At 31.9% G+C, this 21,352-nt stretch overlaps 1 protein-coding gene across 1 annotated transcript; it reads right to left on the reverse strand.

The window, feature by feature from the left end:
* Positions 1–1,231: 1,231 nt before the first annotated feature.
* Positions 1,232–19,959, reverse strand: LOC139524855 (protein APCDD1-like). Its single transcript, XM_071319964.1, has 4 exons — positions 19,489–19,959; positions 12,229–12,355; positions 5,936–6,518; positions 1,232–2,035 (listed from the first exon to the last, which is right to left on the reverse strand). The coding sequence occupies exons 1-4, from the start codon at positions 19,520–19,522 to the stop codon at positions 1,379–1,381; spliced, it is 1,401 nt and encodes a 466-aa protein (XP_071176065.1). The 5' UTR covers positions 19,523–19,959; the 3' UTR covers positions 1,232–1,378.
* Positions 19,960–21,352: the final 1,393 nt, after the last annotated feature.

Consider the following 21,352-nt stretch of genomic DNA (forward strand, 5'->3'; position numbering starts at 1 on the left):
TGTTATCTTTTCGCCACTCTTTTATGTTCCTGTTCCTGTCCAAAGGCAGGAACCCAATCAGCGATATTTTAAAGTATCTGTAGTATTAATGGGGTTGCACTCTCACTGGCATTGCTTTCTATTGGAAAAACGAATACCAAATAAAGATAAATAAATGGGGAATGTGTCCATGGGGCACAGATGATGCCTCCCGCTGCCATATCATATAAAGTTAAAAGGGGACATAAAAAGAACAGTAAAATTGACGCTACCCAAATGTGTACTTGATCTTACTTTTGGGGTAATAAGTTTTGTGTATAAGTTTGATAAAATTTGGTTTAGGCAAACTTAAGTTAGAGAACAGACGAAACAATTAGCAATTTGTCCATTTGTAAAGGGGCATAACTCTAGAACGGTTCTAATGACGCTACCAAAATTCAAACTTGATCTGTATTTTGCGATAATAAGCATTATGTATAAGTTTGGCAGCATTTAGTTGAGGTAAACTAAAGTTATAGAACGGAACAAATTCAGAAATGTTTCCATTTATAAAGGGACATAACTCTAGAACGGTTAAGGTGACACCACCAAATTTCAAACTTGATCTGTGTATTGTGGTAATAAGCATTGTGTATAAGTTCCATAAATTAGGTTGAGGCAAATTAAAGTTAGAGAACGGAAACCAACTTTTGGACGTACGTTCAGAACTACGGATGTGCATTACAGACGGACATACGGACAAGGATAAACTTAATGTCCCCTCCGATACGGCAAAACAAAAATAAACTACATAACAAAACAAAACAAGGAAACAAAACTCTTCCTTAAACATGTTAAATATATAAATGGGGGGAAAACACGCTATGTCCTCCCACTCTCTAAATTTTCTACGAAAGCATATTGTGTACTTATCTTTCAGTAAGGTCACGTTAAAACAAAATGGACTAATTTAATTGTCTGATTAAATCTTTGACAGACAAAATTCATTGTCAAGAATAGGTAACATTTTATACAGTCTTTAATGTACTAAGATTTGTGTTGTTTATCCTTCAGAACCCACTTTACCATAACCCACTTTACCATAACCCATTCAGTTAGAACAACTTTTGTGGTGATTATTTGTTTTGTACAATACCACATGATGTTGTTCGACAATTCGATGGTTACTTTTTGCTCAGCTTGACCACAATCTATTAAAATAACCCGTATTGATGATTTGGTACATCGATTTGGTACATAGTTAAACCTATACTAATTTTCAACGTTTAATCTATACTCATTTGAAACTAATCGAGGTGAAAACGTATGCTACAATATCAAATATATATAAAATATGGTCCACAAATTTGATAAGTATCAATCGATTTGAGGTTTTTTTTCGGAAAATGTTTTGAGGTATTTAAAAGTCTGGAAGCTCATTATTATTTCGTTCAATCATGCAGCGAACCAATGGTGGCTGAAATGACGTCGGTCTAGTACTTGGTCCCGATAAAGATTTTCCATCAGTTGGTCTTTCACCAACAAGTAAAACATCGTCAATTTGTCTTTGTTCTAATTTGATTATTTCAAATTCCGTTGTAGGAACGTGTAAACCAAGAATATCACAACCTTGTGTTCTAACTACTGACTGCGCAGAATCAATTTTCCACGTGCCAATTATTCCACATGAATTATTCCGCGCGTGATTCAGTGTATCCGTAGTGAAATAATCACGCGGGATTACACTCATCTGAGTCAAATTAAATTTATAATCAGATGCTCCAGCGATTATTCGAGATTCTCTTTCCTTTAAGTAACCTCCCGAAACATGAACAGAGAGGGAACCATGGTTACAGTCTGGATCTCGGTAGAAATTATATATTCCTTCCCACGAGACACCATTCGCATGGAACATTAAAGATCGTTTTAGAAACTGTCCATACGATCTTGTTTCACATCCTTTGCTACTCCAATATCCATCTATGAATGTTCTTCTTTGATTGCGATTTTTGTCTAATCTAGGTGGCTTGAATTCGTTTGACTTTTTTATTTTGCGACAAATTTTACAATCTCGGGTCTGAAAATTAAAAAAATGTCATATCAAATATGAAATCAGATAGAAGAATTAAAAAACAAGAAGGGTAGAACTCCATATTCATACAGCATGGCCACTGGATGGATTGATTGGTTGATTAATTGTTATTTGCTTAACGTACAGTGGCAAATAGTGTATGCAGGTAAGGGCAACATCTAGTGGACAATAAAACTCGGAATTGCAAGTTGAAAATTTCGTTTTGGCTAATGTAATAACATTAAAGGCATTAAAGTGCAAAAAAAGGGAAATTCAACACTTCGCTTCGCTTTTTTTCTTTTAGAAATTCATTAGCAAACCTATATCGTTTTTCTTTAAAGACTATGGATGTCTTAAATGTGTCTAATCGTTTTAGTACTTTTATATTTTCTGTACCTATTCCTCCCGTTGTAACCTCAGGATGAAGAACGTATACCATAGATATACTAGCTGTTATACATCTGTGGTTATACTAATGAGTCACAGAAACCTATAAAGTATTTCTAGTGATTCACTAGAAATTGTCCAGTTTCAAAGACAAAAACCAACACTCGTAGTGAAATTACATTTGCTATAGTTGTTAATTTGTCTACCAATGTGACAACATAAGTTGATCAGAAGTGTTAATTATATCAGTATGACCGAAGATGTTTCATTCTATATTATAAGAATTAAATTATCATTCTATTGTTATGGGAATATTGCAAAATATGACAGAATTCTTTGTGAACATGATGGATGATTCATTATAAGAAGTGTTTACATTTTGAAATAATCATGTGTTCAATAAAACTCAGACACATTTGAAAAGGTTGATATACTTAAAACTTTCAAAATACTAAATATTTGACGGAAAAAAAATTGTGACCTTATTCAAACAATGACAAATTTTTTTTCTTCATAAAATACTAGTCTGTTGTTATTTATGTATAATTGTCATTTTATTTATTTTCTTTGTTACATCTTTTGACATCGGACTCGGACTTCTCTTGAACTGAATTTGAATGTGCGTATTGTTATGCGTTTACTTTTCTACATTGGCTAGAGATATAGGGGGAGGGTTGAGATCTCACAAACATGTTTAACCCCGCCGCAATTTTGCGTCTGTCCCAAGTCAGGAGCCTCTGGCCTTTGTTAGTCTTGTATGATTTTTAATTTTAGTTTCTTGTGTATAATTCGGAGTTTAATATGACGTCCATTATCACTGTACGAGTATATTTATTTTTAGGGGCCAGCTGAAGGACACCTACGGGTGCGGGAATTCTCGCTACATTGAAGACCCATTGGTGGCCTTCGGCTGTTGTCTGCTCTATGGTAGGGTTGTTGTCGCTTTGACACATTCCCCATTTCTTTTCTCAATTTTATCTTTCTTGTTTGTTTGTACAACTGTTTCATAACTTATAGGAACTAGGGTTTGTGTTGATTAGCCCTTTAAGTTAGTTTTCTATGTACTTTCTATGTCTTTTGTACTATTATTTGTCTGTTTGTCTTTTTCTTTTTAATCCATAGCATTGTCATGATCTATGAGTTTATCTAACAATAAAAACGGTGCGATGACGGTATCTATTTTCAGCTCCGTCCAATGGAACCTTTTATTTTTTTTCTATCTAATATTTAGTATTTTGAAAATTTTTAGATATATCAACCTTTTAAATATGTCCGAGTTTTATTGAACACATGATTATTTTAAAATGTAAACACTTCTGGTATGTTTCGCCCCTCTTTAATAATTAGGGATTTATTTTAAAAGGTTCCATTTGACGGAGCTGAAAATAGATACAGTCATCGCGCCTTTTTTTATTGTTAGATAATTAACTTTATGGTGGATGTTTTTCAGATAAAAAAAAAACCAACCAACAATAAAAAAAATCTGCACAAAAATCTTCAATTTCTTTGAAAAGTTCTCTAACGCCAATATACTAACATTAAAATTTCAATTGGATATTAATCAACGATTTTTACGTCTGACAAAGGTGAAAACCCTGAAGGTTCACTCTATTCAGATTATATTGGGTTGTCGCAGATGTCATATCACCCTTTTGAGTGGGACGAAAGAAGATTATCTGTTACATCATGAACCTACTTCTAATGTATTGTTACAGTAATGGTTTAAATTAAGATTTTACACCAATGTATTTACAGATTTTTATCTCCTTATTTCAGACCCTTCAACGGATAATCCTTTCAAATATAGATTTTTCTAACCTTCTGTCAGTTCTGCTAAGTCATAGAAGTGGCTCATAAGTACAAATGTCCCATACAAAGATGGGCTGTTCTGCTTTTTGGTCGGGTTTTTGGTCCCTTTGACACAATCCCCATTACCATTGTCAATTTTATAGTTATTTCGTAAGGTTGTCACATTAAGTTGCATGTGTAAGTTGCCCTCTTTGTTAGTGTTTTTTTTCTTTATATTGATTTGAATAGCTTTAGTTCAATCTCTATTTTTTTTTATATTTACTGAGTTAGTTTATGATTTCAGTAAAAAGAAATCGTACTTCAGAAACAAGACCAGACAAGACATTACGTTGGGTTCTTCATGTTCTATGATTTTTCATACAGAAAATTTAGTACGCCCTGCTGGTTTGCGCAACATAAAATGGTATCTTTTGTGATGCTTAAGGCTAGGCTGCTGCATTACCGGTCATAATGTATATTCAGGTTAAGTGAACTTGATGTTTGTTGATGTGTATGTAGGAAAAATTCTTTATTATAAACATTGTCTGAAAACCGTTTGGTCTGTGTTGTGATATTATAGAAAGTTGAAAAATTAATGTTGACATATATATATGTAGGACTCTAAAGTGCGATGGGGACGCTAAAGTGCGATGGTCACGCTAAAGTGCGATGGTATACGCTAAAATGCTATGACACGACACGCTAAAGTGCGTTTTTCCGCGAATACGTGTTTGTTCGCGAAAGTGTGAACGTTTGCATTATGATGCTTCAAGCAGTCTGAAAATACAAAAATTGACATGCCGGTAAACGAGAATATTTGTGGCTCCCGATGAAGGTTTTTTACAAGACAAAAAAAGAGATATAGATGAAACAAAACATTTTTAATAGGTGATATAGAAGACTGTATGCGGACGATTTTTTTCCAACAAAATCACCCACAGTACAAAACCTTTGAACTCGCTGTGTCGGCGAGGACAAACGTTTTTCTGTCAGGATAGTGGATAAAAGGTTTTCTCATCAACATAGAAAACGGGCGACAGTAAGGGGAAGGTGTAAACCGTAAAAGAGAGAGAAAAAGTCAAAATATACCAAGTGTCAAAATATTTCAATTCGTCCAAATTTAATTTAGAAACTCCTTCTATGTCGTGAAGTATCATCATATGATTGCCGATGACACAAATCTCGATCTAAGAACGGAAGCGTATGGCTAACCCAGCAGATAAATAGTAGTTTTATGACTTCAGGTTATCAGAACGTCCATTGCAAAACAATTGGTACGTGTTGCTGATGTGCGCACTTAATAACTTATGACCCAAGGCGTTGAGTATCGGCTATAGTCGAATAGCTGGTAATATAACCCACACAATAACTCGTGTACAACTATTCAAAAGAGAAAAACAACGGCATAATTTATAAACAATATACAAAAACTAATATTTACACAGCAAAAATCAAAATACATTGCTTGAACACCATTCCCGTTAAACCATCGCACTTTGGCGTGTAAACCAACGTCCTTTAACGTGTCATATACCATCGCACTTTAGCGTGGCATACCATCGCACTTTAGCGTGTCATCTGATCGCATATAAAGAACAAACAACCATCGCACTTTAGCGTCTGACACCATCGCACTTTAGCGTAGACCATCGCACTTTAGCGTGACCATCGTACTTTAGAGTACCATCGCACTTTAGAGTCCTACATATATAAAAGAAAAATCTTACTTACATTACCCTTCTTGAGTGGTGTCTGGTAACTGTACGGTCTGTAAGTTGATCTCTGTTTAATATCTGTATGTATATTCCCCAAGTACAGCAAACGAGTGGGTTTCTCGTACCTGCTTATTTCGTTATCATTTAAGTAAGAATTATGCTTATTAAAGTTTGTTGTCTTTTTTAATTCAACTTTCAGTAGCTGCAATTCGTGGAATGATAAAGATAAAAGTCCTGTACAATCAAAATCTTTGGATTTCTGGAATTTTCTTGGAAAATTAAATATTTTATATTTCCTATATCGCTTAACGGTTATTCCATGTAATGGCTTGCAGTACATTTTGATTCTCTTGCTAAGCTTTCTAGCGAAGTGTTTATTATACGGATTGATAGTTACATTATATAGCCTGTATACTGACTCGGCACCGCCTCGGACTACCCATGACATTTGCTGAACTTTGATTGACCCTTCTGCTGTGATGCCGTACTTGGGTCTTGTACACTGTGCATCAAAGTAGTAAAACTGGTGCAATTTAAACTTTTTACGTCGGAATATATATTTTCGTACTAAAAATTCCGGGCCGGGTCTGATTTCACATCTGAAATAATAAAATGCAAATTACAAATTAGCTGTACCCCTCATCCCCCTGCAAGAATTAAGAAAACCATAACACAGTGTACATGTCTATGAACTGTTGTAGGAATGTTATTTAATAGGAACTTTATTTTAATATATATAGTACAAAAAAAATAAGCCGTTTTTTCGTTTGAATTGTTCTACACTTGTCAGTCCGTGGCCTTTTATAGCTGACTATGCTGTATGGGCCTTGTTAATTGTTGAAGGCCGTACAGTGACTAATGGTTGTTAATTTCTGTGTCATTTGGTCTCTTGTGGAGAGTTGTCTCATTGGCAATCATACCACATCTTCTTTTTATATTCAATGTAAGATTGTGTTCTGAATTTACATATTACACTGTATCGACATAGAGTATATTATTTCAAAGTGGAGACGGTTTTATAAAATCTTAAAACATAATTGTTAATCGAAGTCTTATTCTCTGTAGTTAAAAGCTAATTTATTGGGCTGGGTCAAAGCTAGTGCAAAGTTGTCCCATTACTTTTGCTGCAGAGAGAAACACTTAAGGCAAACAATGTTATTACTTCAATTACAACTTTAACAGGTGCGTGTCGAGTTTATTAATAAACTATATCTATAACAATTCGTCCAATGACACATGCCAACCTCTCAAATGGCAAAACATATATCAGATGCACATTAAAATTCAATTAGATACCAGAGATAAATAGTAAGATATGTGATACAGTAATAAATGTAGCAGTAATTAAATAGTTCACATTCATTGTAGTAAACGGCGTAGAAATATTTCTATGCATTTCAATGGAACAGTGGGATGTCAATGGACATCAGACTAGCATTACAAACACTCAACAGTCGTATAAACGACCATCGCTTTATTCAAATTAAGGAAAGAAACATAATGAACTGATTGATATCTGAATATATTTTGTTTATCTGATAATTATCAAATATAAAGTCAGTGTGTTCTATATAATATATGTCGATTTCGTCATATCAGAATTCGACTTATCCGCATCAATATAGTCGATTCGAAACACTCAGTGATTAAGACGAAAATGAACTAGAAAAAAATCATTTGAGTTTGAACAGTTTTCCTGCACATTCTTTTAGCGCCTATTTTAAAGACAACTATGATCTTAATCGGTAAAGGCAGTGGTGTTCATTCAAATGACACTCTCAAAGTATTGCGAGCCGAAATGGTTAAGTTAAAATGTCCTTGTCCAAAATTTCAAAAAAGGGTGTTCAGGTGATAAATTGTGCAGCGTTGTATCCAGTTTAGAATTGTACACGTGAAAGCGCTTACAAGACCGAGCGGACGGACGACCGCATGGTATTTGTCACCCACAACGCGTTACGCGGAGGACAACAATAACAAAAATATCGAATATATGGACAATTCTTAACGGAAAGTCTCTCATCGAATGGTAAAATCAAAATCCCAAACACATCAAACAAACGATAAACAACTGTCCTTGTTCTGGCTTGGTACAGGTATTTTCTTGTGTAGAAAATTGTGGATTAAACATGGTTGTTACTACATGTACATTTATTCAAATATGTATCGGGTACTAACGTACTTTTCACTTATTCAACTTCTAAATATGGGCTCCTACGTTTTTAAAAATTTCAAACCATTTCAAGTAATAACGTTTTTAAAAATGGCAAAGATAATTTTAAGAAAGTCGAGAGTTTGTGGTAAATCCTCCTTTGTTCTGCTTTGTCACTTTAGTTACGGAAAATAATGAAATTTTATCTGTGGTCAAGTCATTAAAATACCTTACTACTTTGAGGTTTGACGTAGAGTTTGAGAAAAGTACCGAGTTGAAATTTTGACGCGGACTTTTTTACTTAACATATGTGACAATACAATGGTAATTACTATGTATCAATTACAAGAATAGTATATAAACCATAGACATACAGATTCCTTCTTTGTAATACTATATATACACAAGGAGAAATGTTACACTATAGTCAGATACTCTGTAAATAATCCACCCTTTTTAGTAATAGTTCTTATCATTTTAAACAAACGTATTCTATTTCAAAACTATCTTCCTATTTTAAAGTCGTGCTGGTTTTTATCTAGATGTCCTTTTTTTGTTGATATCCTATAAATCCACTAGTCCTTATCACATTTACCCCTCTTATGATGAACTACAGGGGTATCTTGTTCTTTACGACCATTAACACGTAACAGCACAGGATAATGTTACCCTTAATATCATCATATAGGCCAAAGATAATTAATTTGTATGTTGTTTTTGAATTGCAAGGACAAACACGAGTTTTGAATACTGAAAGATACTTATTTCTTGTCTCGTTTGAATATTTTCAGTTGGTGTATAGGAACCATTTATAGCTGACCTTATGGTATGAACTTTCACCCCGTAGTTAATGGCCGTATTGTGACCTGTAGATATGTATAGGCGAAGAGGTTATAGCTATTAGTTTTTCGTCCTCTACTCTTTTAAAAAGAGGACGTTGTCTTATACCCACGTCCATTACTGTAAAAGTACTTTTATTCGTGGGGAACCAATTTTCGTGGTTTTCGTTGATGACTTGATCCACGAATATAAGTGTCCAACGAAATAAAACAACCGTTGTCCCAATCAAGACATGGAAATATCCATATGTAGTTTCGACTGATATGATCTAGAGAATATATTAAATATCTTTGGATATAATCTTTTATCTTTGGATAAGATTTTTTTCCAAAGATTTTTTTTGCTGTGTTTTAACACAACGAGCTTGCATTCATAAAAGCAACAAAAAAAATGTCTTTTTCTTTTATTTAAATTTTGCAATACATGTATAATCGACACGAGATATCAATACTATATATCTGTTTATTAGTTCATTTTAAACGAACAGAATGTGTGCAGTAAAATCAACAGAACCAAATATTAATTTAGCATGGCCTAATCTCTAATACAAATAATGGTAGGTGTCGACTCGAAAAATTTCTTTTGTCCCGTTCTGTCACTTTACTTAAGGATAATAATAAGAAGTTTTTGATTTTTTTCTGCAAATATTAGCCCTCCGTGTTCTGAAGTAAAGTAGAAGTTACTTAGTTGACACAGTATTTAATACATAAGTGTGAACGTTGTATTTATTCACTTTGTACAAATTAAACATAACCGATTGCTCTTGACAAGGCAAATAAGAATGTTTAATTATTATTTAGAAATAGTGGAATTATTACATCGTTTCGCACCTAGGTCCATTAAAGTTTTATTTAATTTTAAGTTTATTTTTTTCTGTTTGTCATTTATGTGACACTGCGTTTAAGATTTGAATTTATATTTTGAGTTCCTGATTGGTACATTTTAGATGTACATTTAGATGTACAGCTAATGATTATTTTGTTTTTTTCTTCTTCTTAAATGAATTGCCCAGATATTTGTCAGATACTAGAGACCCAGTTAATGTCAATGACAAAGATCTACATTGTTTAATGTATGCTGATGATATTGTTTTATTATCTACATCAGCTGAAGGACTACGAGAAAAGCTGGGAATGCTTGATAAATTTTGCAAAGATTGGTGTCTCAATGTGAATACTAATAAGACAAAGGTGCTGATTTTCAACAAGGCAGGCAGACATGTAAAACAGATATTCACATTTCAGAATATAAATCTGGAATGTGTTTCAAAATACAAATACCTAGGTTTATATTTAAGCTCATCTGGTTCATTCAGTTATGCTCAAAATGAACTATACAAAAAATCCCTGAAAGCTCATTTCAAATTAAGGAAAGATCTTTTATCACTTAATCCTGATGTAAAAACAAGTATTCATGTTTTTGACCACACTGTAAAACCTATTTTATTATATGGTAGCGAAATATGGGGGATGTTTAATTCTCTTTCCTCTAAATGTAAGAAGGAAGATATATCTTTTGAAAAATTATATTCAGGTTTACCTTGTGAGAAACTTCATATAAAATTTTGTAAATTTATACTTGGGGTACACAAGAAAACAACAAATGCTGCAGTGTTATCTGAACTTGGAAGATTTCCAATATATTTTAATATTATAAAAGGAATGTTATTGTACTGGTATAGATTAGAGAATTTAGGTGATAATTTTCCTCTATTAAAAGAGGCATATACACAATCAAAGACACTACATCACATGAATATAACATCATGGTATGGTTCAATAAATGTTGTTTTTAAAATACTTGGTATTGACTATACAAATGCCATAAATGCTCAATTTTGTGAATCCTTATACAAATTTAAGAAATATATACAAACCAAGCTATCAATATTGTTTATTAGCTGTTGGAAAAAACAAATAGATAAATTTTCAGACAGTAAACTGAAAACCTACCTTTTATATAAAACAAATTTTGGTTTTGAAAAATATCTAACATTGATCAAGAATTTTGAACTTAGAAGAAGTTTTACTAAATTACGTGTATCTTCTCATAGATTACAAATAGAATTAGGTAGATATCAGGGTATTCCCCGAATTAACAGAATATGTAATAAATGTTCTTCCAATACTGTCGAAGATGAGGCTCATTTTCTATTTGATTGTAACAAATTTGAGGATGATAGAAATTGTATGTTAGCTAGTATTGCACAATATAATTCTTATTTTAATCATATGAACAGTCAAAGCAAAATTATCTGGTTATTTAGTGTAGAAAATGTTGAGTTACTTAAAATAATATGTAATTTTATATACAAACATCTTCCTTAGTGAAGATTAGTTAAAGGAAATCTATGTGTGTATATACATTTGATTGGACATAGAAAATTATATTCATCTGAATATCACAAACATACTAGCCGATTAAAAAAAAAAAAATAATTGTTAAGATATATTATTTATTCAAATGTTCTCTTATATCCTTGAGGCATCGTCCCCTGGTATCAACTGCATTCAAGTTACCTATGATGCTTCCTTGTTTGCTTTTGATACAGGTAGGAAAGAGACATTTACACACATTTTACATGCCTATGGCCCATAAGGTATCGCCCCCTGGTGTCAGCTGCCTTTAGGAAACCATAATGCTTTCCTATTTGCTGCTGACACAGGATGAGTCATGGACATGTTTAATTTCTACTTTCTTTTTGGCTAATTATTATATATTTAATTGATCCAACTTTTTGTGTACTATACATATGTGGATATCTATTTTTCTTTTTTTTTCTTTTTGGGCTACTTGTTTGTTATCTATATCAACCACACTTGCAATAAAATGCATTAGTATTAAAAAAAAAAACATACTATAGATTCTTTATCTACATATTCTTTAAGAACTTAAAAAGTTCTCGTTTAACTTTTTTTTTTTTTTTATCTCATTGTTTGTATTGTATTATGAAAAAATTATTGATGTTGTAATGTTTATGCCCTTTGGGGCCCATAATTGGAAAATAAAGTATCTTATCTTATCTCTTATCTTATCTTCTCGAAAATGTAGCCCAGAAATACAATGTTTTTGACAAAATGTTTTTGAAAAATAGTTGACATCCCAAAAGAAACTACAACCTAAGTCTGAAGCCATTTCAAAGTTACTAGTAAGCGATGTTTCCTAGTACAATATACATCTGCACTGATGCAAAATTGATGCGTCTTTTTGTTGCAGCTTTATTGACAAGAGTATTGGAAGAATTTGAGAAAACTCCCTGCATAAAGGTGTTTTTTTTTTTTTTATCTTACGCTCACTATTTAATAGAATTATTATATTACCTCGACGATGTCCAAACCCCTCGGAACTTCGGAGGGTGCAATCTCTCTGTCTCTTCATTGATAGATGGACATTTAATGTTAGTGTCTTTTGATGGAAATTCATCAAATGTACCAGCTACTGAAAAGGCTGTAAAAAACAGTAAAAAAGAAAAAGATATACAATGCAACTATACGTTAGAAATGTTATCTGACACATCCATGAAACATTTTGATAATAAATCTATCCGTATAAAAGTAATCCATTTGGTATCCAGAGTTAAAAAGAAAGTATTAATTTTAATTATGTATTATCTCTATACTGTTCCTCTTTTTTATGTTGTATATTGAGGGAGCTCACTGGTGATTTATTGACTGTATGTAATCACGTAAGAAGGTTATTTTCGTGTAGCAGTATCAGATGATTTAGGAAATAAACAAGATCCAGTTTTCCAGTTAAACATTATTGACTTTATAGCTTCTGTGCTAAACTTTTCATCTCAAACGCTATAGACTATTAATCTTCAGCTTTAGACCTTTAATCTAGACTTTATAAACTCCAGCTATTTAATGAGTATTACACCCAAAGGTGCTGTGATAACTACAGACAAGGTTAAAATGACAGTTGAAATGTCAACCAAATTCCGGTATATGAACTGATGCAGCCATATTTCAGACTAGGATACCCAGTTTTAACACCTTTCTTTGTTATATTTCCCTGACTGTTGATTTTCTTTTCATTTTTTGTCTTTGATCTGTTGATTTTTATCAGTTATAATGTCGTGTGTATTGCCCTTGGTAGCTTGCACCCTTTAAACAAAAGTTTACTGGAGTTACGTGAAATACCAAACAATTAACACAAGAAGATGAAGAAACCACAAACAAAAATCTATCACCATGCACATGCACAGGCACTTGTTTCAAAATATTTTTTTTTCGTGTTATATAAAGGGATATAGAAAAAAATACTGTGTGCAAATGGTAGGGAAAGACACAACGACAAGCAGCTAACAATGATTTAACTTAAAGAACCAGATTTCGACTCAGATTTCGATAGACAAAAAAATATGTTGGGGCTGTTTTCGTGATAATTTCCAGACTTCGTGTTTCAAATACCTCTTCAAACAACAATAATACACAATGGAAATTTATAACAGAACAAAAAAGAAGGAATTTCTTAGGCTTATCAAACATAACAAACATTTAGCATCTGAAATGAATTATATTCCGATGCTAAATTATCTGATGTAGATATTTAGACAATTCAAGTTCATTTTCTTAACAAAGCTTAGTACTGTGTGTGGGTTATTTGATAATTTATACAACTTATTACATTTTGTTATGACAGCATTATTTTACTTGAGCCAGGTGGGTAACTAAATCTACTTGATACTCATAAACATAGATATCTTACAAGAAAGATACTCGTAAAATATCTCATAAAATGTGGTCAGTTGTTATAAACAGTCCTGGTCAACAAAACAACTGGCGTGGTCAACTAGATACAATTACTATTCTTAAATTGATTGAGTCAGCACAAGAATTTAATGAATGTTATTTTTAATTAAACCTGTGGTCACTGCGACAAACGTTATTCATCAATGATTCTGAAAGAAATGTAAAACGAACAAAAGTGTCAAAAACGTTAAACAAATTGGATGCCAGAAATTATTTATATCCCAATTACTAGATACCACGTTCGTAATTTAGTTGAAGTACTGCTCCTTGTAAATTCTTGATGACAATCATTGGAGATTTAAAAGATGATTTTTTATAATTATAAATCATTCAACAAACCATTTTGATATTCGTAAATGTAAGAGTTTTTACATTTTAAATTACCAAAAGTAACGAACATTTTCTGTATTTGCCTGTCCCAAGTTCATTGATTGTCGTCTTTTGCTGTGTTACATATTTGTTTTTCGTTCGTTATTTTGTACATACATTATAGTGTTAGTTTTCTTGTTTGTTTTGTTTTACATTTTTCATTTCGGTGCCCTTTTTAGCTGACTATGTGGTATTGGCAATGCCGCATTGCTCTTTGTTGAAGGGAGTAATGTGACCTGTAGTTGTTAATTTCTGTGTCATTTTTTCTCTTTTGGAGAGTTGTTTCATTGGCAGTCATACATCTTTTTATATCTTATATCGTGACACTGTTTCGTAGTATGAATTATTTACTCGGTGCTCAGAAACTAAGGAATAATACTAAAGATAATGGATCCCTGTGTACTGCTCATCATGAAATAATACAGTAGTAAGTATAAGACTCCTTTAAAATGAAGAGACAAACAAGCATTGCATTCCACCCAAGTGGGTTTTAGACATTGCCATATAAGCGGGAGGTTTGACTAGTATTCTTCTATTGAAGCAAGAATCATTATAGAAAAGGTTTTTGTCTTAATATCAAAGAAAAGGTATAGAAAGAATGGGAAAAGGAAGGAATGGGAAAACCAAAAACAAAAACTATAAAACAGGTAAAAAAGGTTTTGCAGGTAATTTAACTAAATATAAAAATCTCAACATTCGTCGCGACATGGGCGTATTTATTAAGATTATGTTTTATCTCACGTAATACTCTAATTCTCTTAATATGGTTTTAATTATAAACAACAATTACAATGTAACAGAATGTCACATAATAACCATTGACCGTGTGTAAATTACCTGCTTATTAACATTTTCTAATTTATCCTCAATGTCACATTAGGAAACTTTATCTTAATTTAACGAGTATGTTTTTAGTGCAGTTTTTACTGTTACTTTTGAACTATGAGTGCAATTTTGAGTTGTGTAATTTGGGAGGTTTTAATGGCTTAACTATGGATTTGTCTGCTTTGATACTATTACCTTCAATTTCCTTAGGATTACAAAGTACATGTCCAATTTTATACAGTAACATGTATATTTTTATTTGATAAGTAGAATTGATTTAAAGATGGGTATGTTTTAAATCCAGGAGCACTTCATCAAATATACTAGTCTCCTGAGTTTTGTGGCCCAACATAGCTTTACAACTTGTTGGTAGTGTGCCTTGTGGGACAGCGCTGGTGGTCAAAACTCTTGCGATGTGTTATAACTTTTGATCAGACACACATATTATTAATAAAAAGCGCCTGGTCATTTATCAGAATCAAAAGCCAAATGCATTACTTAAAATGAAGCATATCAAATCCCGAGTCTCCTCCTGTAATAAATAGGAAAGAGATCTTCCTGTGCATATGGATCATACTCAAGATTTCTATATTTTATGGTTAGTTTTTAAAATTGTATTGTTTCATATTTTTCATGTTTTAGCCCTTTATAACCGACCATACAGTATGGTTTCTTTCTCATTGTGGAAGGCCGTACGGTTGCCTGTAATTGCTTACATCTACTTCATTTGAACTTTGGTGGATAGTTTTCAGATTGGCAATCATACCACATCTCTTCAATTTATATCTAAAGTAAGATCTTTACCATGTACATGTATAAATCCTTGGTTCTTCAATGTAAAGAAGATGCCTTATTTCAATAATCGATGATCCGAAATGGTCAAAATCTTTCTTTTTTGTTTTGTTTTATTGGCTTTACGTCAGTTTATTGGTACCTTACTAACAAACATGAGAAAAGCCTCATTTTGGCTTTTTTAATATATTCTAGCACCCATCTTTGTTACGTACTTTTCCCTTCGAGTGTAATAGCAGTAGCAATAAAAGTATTCGCTTGCCACGTGCCAGATTAAGATAATTTAATTAATGCAATTTGAAATCAAACGTTATTTTATGTCGAGCTACGGAAGTGCATCTCAATAATGTGCAATCAGAGATGCTTTAATCTTTACATAAATAGCTTTTTGTTATCAAGGTGTAAAAGAAATAAAATGTTTGCTTAACAGGCAATTTGTCACTTTCATATTTTTTTTAATCGCACATTTTATCGTTTTTTATTTAATTTGTTGTTGGGGATGAATATTGAAAAAAGCACAACGTCAGAAGGTCAAAGGGGAAGGTCAAATTTGCTTTGTGTCAAACTAAAAAAGATGTTAAAAATCTGCTGTCTTACATCTTTCAATAAATTCTAAATTTAGGGCTACATAATCATGAGTGTGGAAGACATTTTGGTACATTTCTGTAAATAAAATTGAATGGGGAATATGTCAAAGCGACAACAACCGACCATAGAGCAGACAACAGCCGAAGGCCACCAATGGGTCTTCAACACAGCGAGAAACTCCCGCACCCAGAGGCGTCCTTCAGCTGGTCCCTTAAAAAATATGTATACTAGTTTAGTAATAATGGACGTCATACTAAAACTCATAATTATACATAAGAAACTAAAATTAAAAAGTAAAGTTAACATGTTTTGCATCGAATGCCACCTTTCAACTCAATGAATTATTTCGTGTCTGAAATATAATATAAAACTTTACTTCCAATAGAATTTTGGTTTCTGTTAACGATTTCGTTTTTATACATTTTTACAAGTACTCAAAATCAGCAAAAACAACTATTAATATTGTAGTTTTCAGCTCTCATAAACATTCATAGTTAGGTCATATCTTTAGAAGTTATTGATAATATTGTTATTACAAACATGGTGCTAACGTTTTATATATTCAATGAATTTAAGTAACAAATAAAAGCTGTTTTGAAAAAATCTCTTGTTGAAATAAATTTGCCATACAAATTTTTGACTAAAGTACCAAACTTTCCATTTTTGAAAAAAAAAACCTCCGTTCATCTACCGAGGGACAATTACCTTTAATAGATGTATTTTGCAAACCATTTGGAACATTGTATTTTTCTGTTTTTAGATTTTTCATTCGAGCGTCACTGTTGTGTTTTGTAGACGAATCTCCTATCTTTCGTACCAAAGCATAAGCCTGGTACCTTTGATTACATTTTTTACTATAGCGTTTTGTCTTATGTCAATCTCATTATACCTATTTTATCCTTGATTTTCACTGTTTCAAACGTATATATAAAATATTTTGCTTTGTAAGTATATCTGTAAATGGTGTTAGTTTAGGATAAAGATAACCAGGATTAACTGACTAAACCAAACCAAACAAAGGATTAATAGTAAAACAGACCTAGTATATAAAACTTTGACAGCTCGAACTCTTCTTAAGGTAGGATACGACAAAAGGTACTCCGAAGTGAGAATTGTAAATAATGTTTTTATTTGGAGAAGTGCGGTAAAAATAGATCAAAAGATCTTGGCACTTAACGGATTAACAAAAATACCGCGCCTTTCAGTTAGTAGAATGTTGTCTCCTGCGAAAATTGTGTTGTGTTAGTTTCAATGCATTTGAATCTCAAAAACAAACAGTTCAACAAGTTTGCATTTGCATTGAAATATGATTAAAACAAAATATGAAGAAAAATTTGATACGGAAGTAAACCAACGGAGAACAGCGTATACAAAATCAAAATGATCTAAAGAAAAAGAAACTTGAAACTATAATAGTAAAATTAGTCTACAGCCCCCCCTTATATAAAAAAAAAACCAATCCAACAGCTACTTGCAAAAGAAAATACAACAATATACTTTGCATTCTCAGTTTATTGGATAACTTTTTGTCATATTTATTTATGATGATGTGCTCTTGTTTTTGACAAATCTTTGCTTACTGTGATAATTAAGCCTAAATTTTATTGTCATTGCAGAATGATAGTTTTCAATAATTTAGGAAGGGAGTCATTCAGCGATTTGATCATATGTTATTGAATAGCATGAAACATGCAGGTTGTCTAATTTTATTTTACGACATCTTGGTGTAAATATGTTTTATAGGCGATTGTAGCAACTTTCTTAATGTCATGTTATTGTTGGATGTATATATGTGCTGTTTTCGTAAATAAAATTTATATACCTTCTTGTTTACTTGCAGCAATATCTACTTACTTAAGTCTTACCTAGTATGAAGACTTATACGGGAATTTTTCGCTACATTGAAGACCTGTTGGTGACCTTCTGCTGTTGTTGTTGTTTTTTTTTTGTTTTTTTTTCTATGGTCGGGTTGTTGTCTCTTTGGTACATTCCCCATTTCCCCATTTCCATTCTCAATTTTATTAAGTCAAAATGCTGATCCATTTTCATTAATATTTAAATTAAATATTTAAAAAATATCCTTTATCATTGTGAGTAATAAATGACAAAATTAAATAATATTGTATCGTTAGGAAGGTAAAACTCCGGAGGTCCAGTTTAATTATTTGACAAGAAAGATGATTTTATCTGTTAACAAAGTATCAACAAGTTTTCTTATCTACTGGTAGAATAAATAAACTGTCTGTTCAAAAAGAGATAAATTTGTCATCCTTCAAAATCTACTTCGTTTATCAAATTCTCAACAAACTACCTAAAATAACATTTATGCAAACTTGGCCATTATGTTAGGATAAAAGGATTTGTGGTATATACATGTCAATTGATTCAGGTTAAACCTATCACGACCATGATTTGGGAGACCAAGTTTCAGTGTTCTTCTGTATTCGTTTCAAGGCTTTAGAGTTCTGCCTTTATTTATTCACGATGTAACGTATCAAGGGATTTAAAAAAAATGATAATTGCTACAATATATTAAACTTACTTAATAGCGCTAATTGTAAGGTGGCCGTAATTAACCGATAACTTTACTTTTAACTGTAATACTAAATCAGTTCTGTAATTTCAAAACAATTGATTCATTCATGATTATACGCTGTATGACTTAAATACCTGTGAAATTTAACTGAACGAAAATTCTTACGGTTGAAATCAGCAATTATAAAATCATTTATTAATTTCAAAACCGTTCCTGTATCAATAAAACTTGCACTTGTAAAAGTAATAAATTTTATTAACGTGACAAATTAAAAAAGGGCTGCCATATCAGGTAAACGTTGCTATCTGGACAGACTTCAATATAGAGTAATTTATCACTTGTAAATTACTGGCAATTAATCTCTTGTATTTATATTGTTGACCCTCCGTTACCGTCACTTTATGACACTATAATCCCACCATAAATAAGAACGTTTTACTTATATATCATATTTTTACTTAAATATATATTTATATAGATTAAACAATGTTTGAAATGAGAAATTTCTTTGGAATATATATACTTTTGTTTCTTATTTAATTAATCAATTTAATTAAGAGTCTTTTTAAAGGAATAAGCAGAGCCTGTAAAACAGAAATTAAATAATTTGCTGTCATTTTTAATTGAGTTATTTTAGTAACTGATTTACGATGTTATAATATACTTAAATTAGTTACGACACTACAATATTTCATTTTTAAGAAACACATACTCACCTAAAAAGAGACTGGACAGAACATTTCTCCACATTTTTTGAATTTTTATCCCAGTGGAAACATCACCATAAATTGCGTGTATTTATCACATTTCTCTCTGTTAAAACATTTATTTCATACTTTTATGTTTACATGGTTAAGGGAATGTTAATCCATTTGGAGTACCTAAGTTTGTTTAAACATCTCTAGAACACTTGTATGTATCCGACTAAACAAATTTAATAACGTCCACCACGAGAGTTAAACAGAATGACCATTCAACGTTTGCCGGCGTCACGACAATTACAATAGGCCATGCTAACCCGGTATACTCTATAACACCAATTAACAACTTTCTACCACGTTAACTAGAATATATCATAGTTAAACAGGAATTTTCAAGTTATCATAAGAAAATATTAACTTAAGTAAAACATTTGTAAAATTTGAATTAACGTCAGTGGTGTATGGGAAAACTAATCAGATACGAATAAATAAGAGATTAGACGGTAGATTCTTTTTAAGTTTACTCTAGCGGGGTCAATAGGTCGAGAGGAGATAAATTACAAATACTTTTTCTGAAGACAAAATAATTAATGTGAATTCGTTGTAACACACGCACAATATGATTGTATTGTTGTTTGTACGACGTATCGTGTACCTCCCTTTAAATTTTATTATTATCCACTTTTTACAATGTATATAATTTAACATAAACATCGTTTTCAGGTCTCCTCCCATTTTCTACACCGCACCCCATGTTTTCAAGACGAATGTCAAATCCTATTAGTGCAGATCGTTTAATTAAATTGAGCAACAAATGGTTCAAAAACATTTTTTTAACAGTTTTCCACCGATTTTTCCTGTACTGCACCCTACGTGTTTTAAGACTGATTTCTTATTTTATTAACCAGATATGGTTTGTAATTGTCTTGTCCCGTTCACTGATAGTACTTAGGTGCCGGCAGTGCAGCATTATTTACATTATACAAACACTTCTTAAATCTTCTTTGCAACAACTTGTGACAGAAGTCATTATTTAACAACTAACGCTTACTTTGATGTAAAATATATTTTAAAGGGAATACAAAATTAAACGCAAATGTAATGTAGAAGGTTAATAACATAAGACGAGTATAGATAATAAAAAAGTAGTTACTTTTAACTTTGTTTTATGTTATAATCCGAGTCCTTGTAGTAAAGACTGAAGATTCAAATGAGTACTATACTAATAAATTATCCTTTATAAAATGTGTGTTAATGCTAGTTGGAATTCTTAAAATCAGGATATCAATTTTTAATCTAACGAGATTAAAGCAGTTTGAATTACCCAACTCAGAGACATATAATACACTATATATTTCTCTGCTCAAATATAAGTTTGTGGGTAAATGGTATATATGTTACAGAGAATTTGTATAATCAGTGATGATGTAGAATCCCTGAAATTTTCAGGGATTATGTAGAATCATTGGCCAGTTTAGGGATTATACATAATAACTGAAATGGAGAAATAGTTTTATTTATAAAGAAAAAGAATAAAAGTCAAATAATTTATGCTATAAAATCACATAAAAACAGCATTACACTGTATAAACATAATGTTAAGAACAAAATATCAAAATGATATGCTTCACATCTGTTTTTACCACAATATTCACATTTTTGAAAACATTTTCCTTCACATATCAAATCAGATTTTATGACCCGCCTAAGAGAAATAAAGTGTTCAGTAAAAACATCTGTAGGTACCCCCCAAAAAAGGAAATTAACAACCTCGAACTGATTCTACGATGGCCGAAATGAGCCGACAAAAATGCTATTTAAAATTTGTATAGTACTGTACCATGTGTACAGAAAGTTTGTACAATGTACTATCTTGTTG

Source organism: Mytilus edulis, chromosome 5 (genome assembly GCF_963676685.1).
Source record: "Mytilus edulis chromosome 5, xbMytEdul2.2, whole genome shotgun sequence".
NCBI lineage: Eukaryota > Metazoa > Mollusca > Bivalvia > Mytilida > Mytilidae > Mytilus > Mytilus edulis.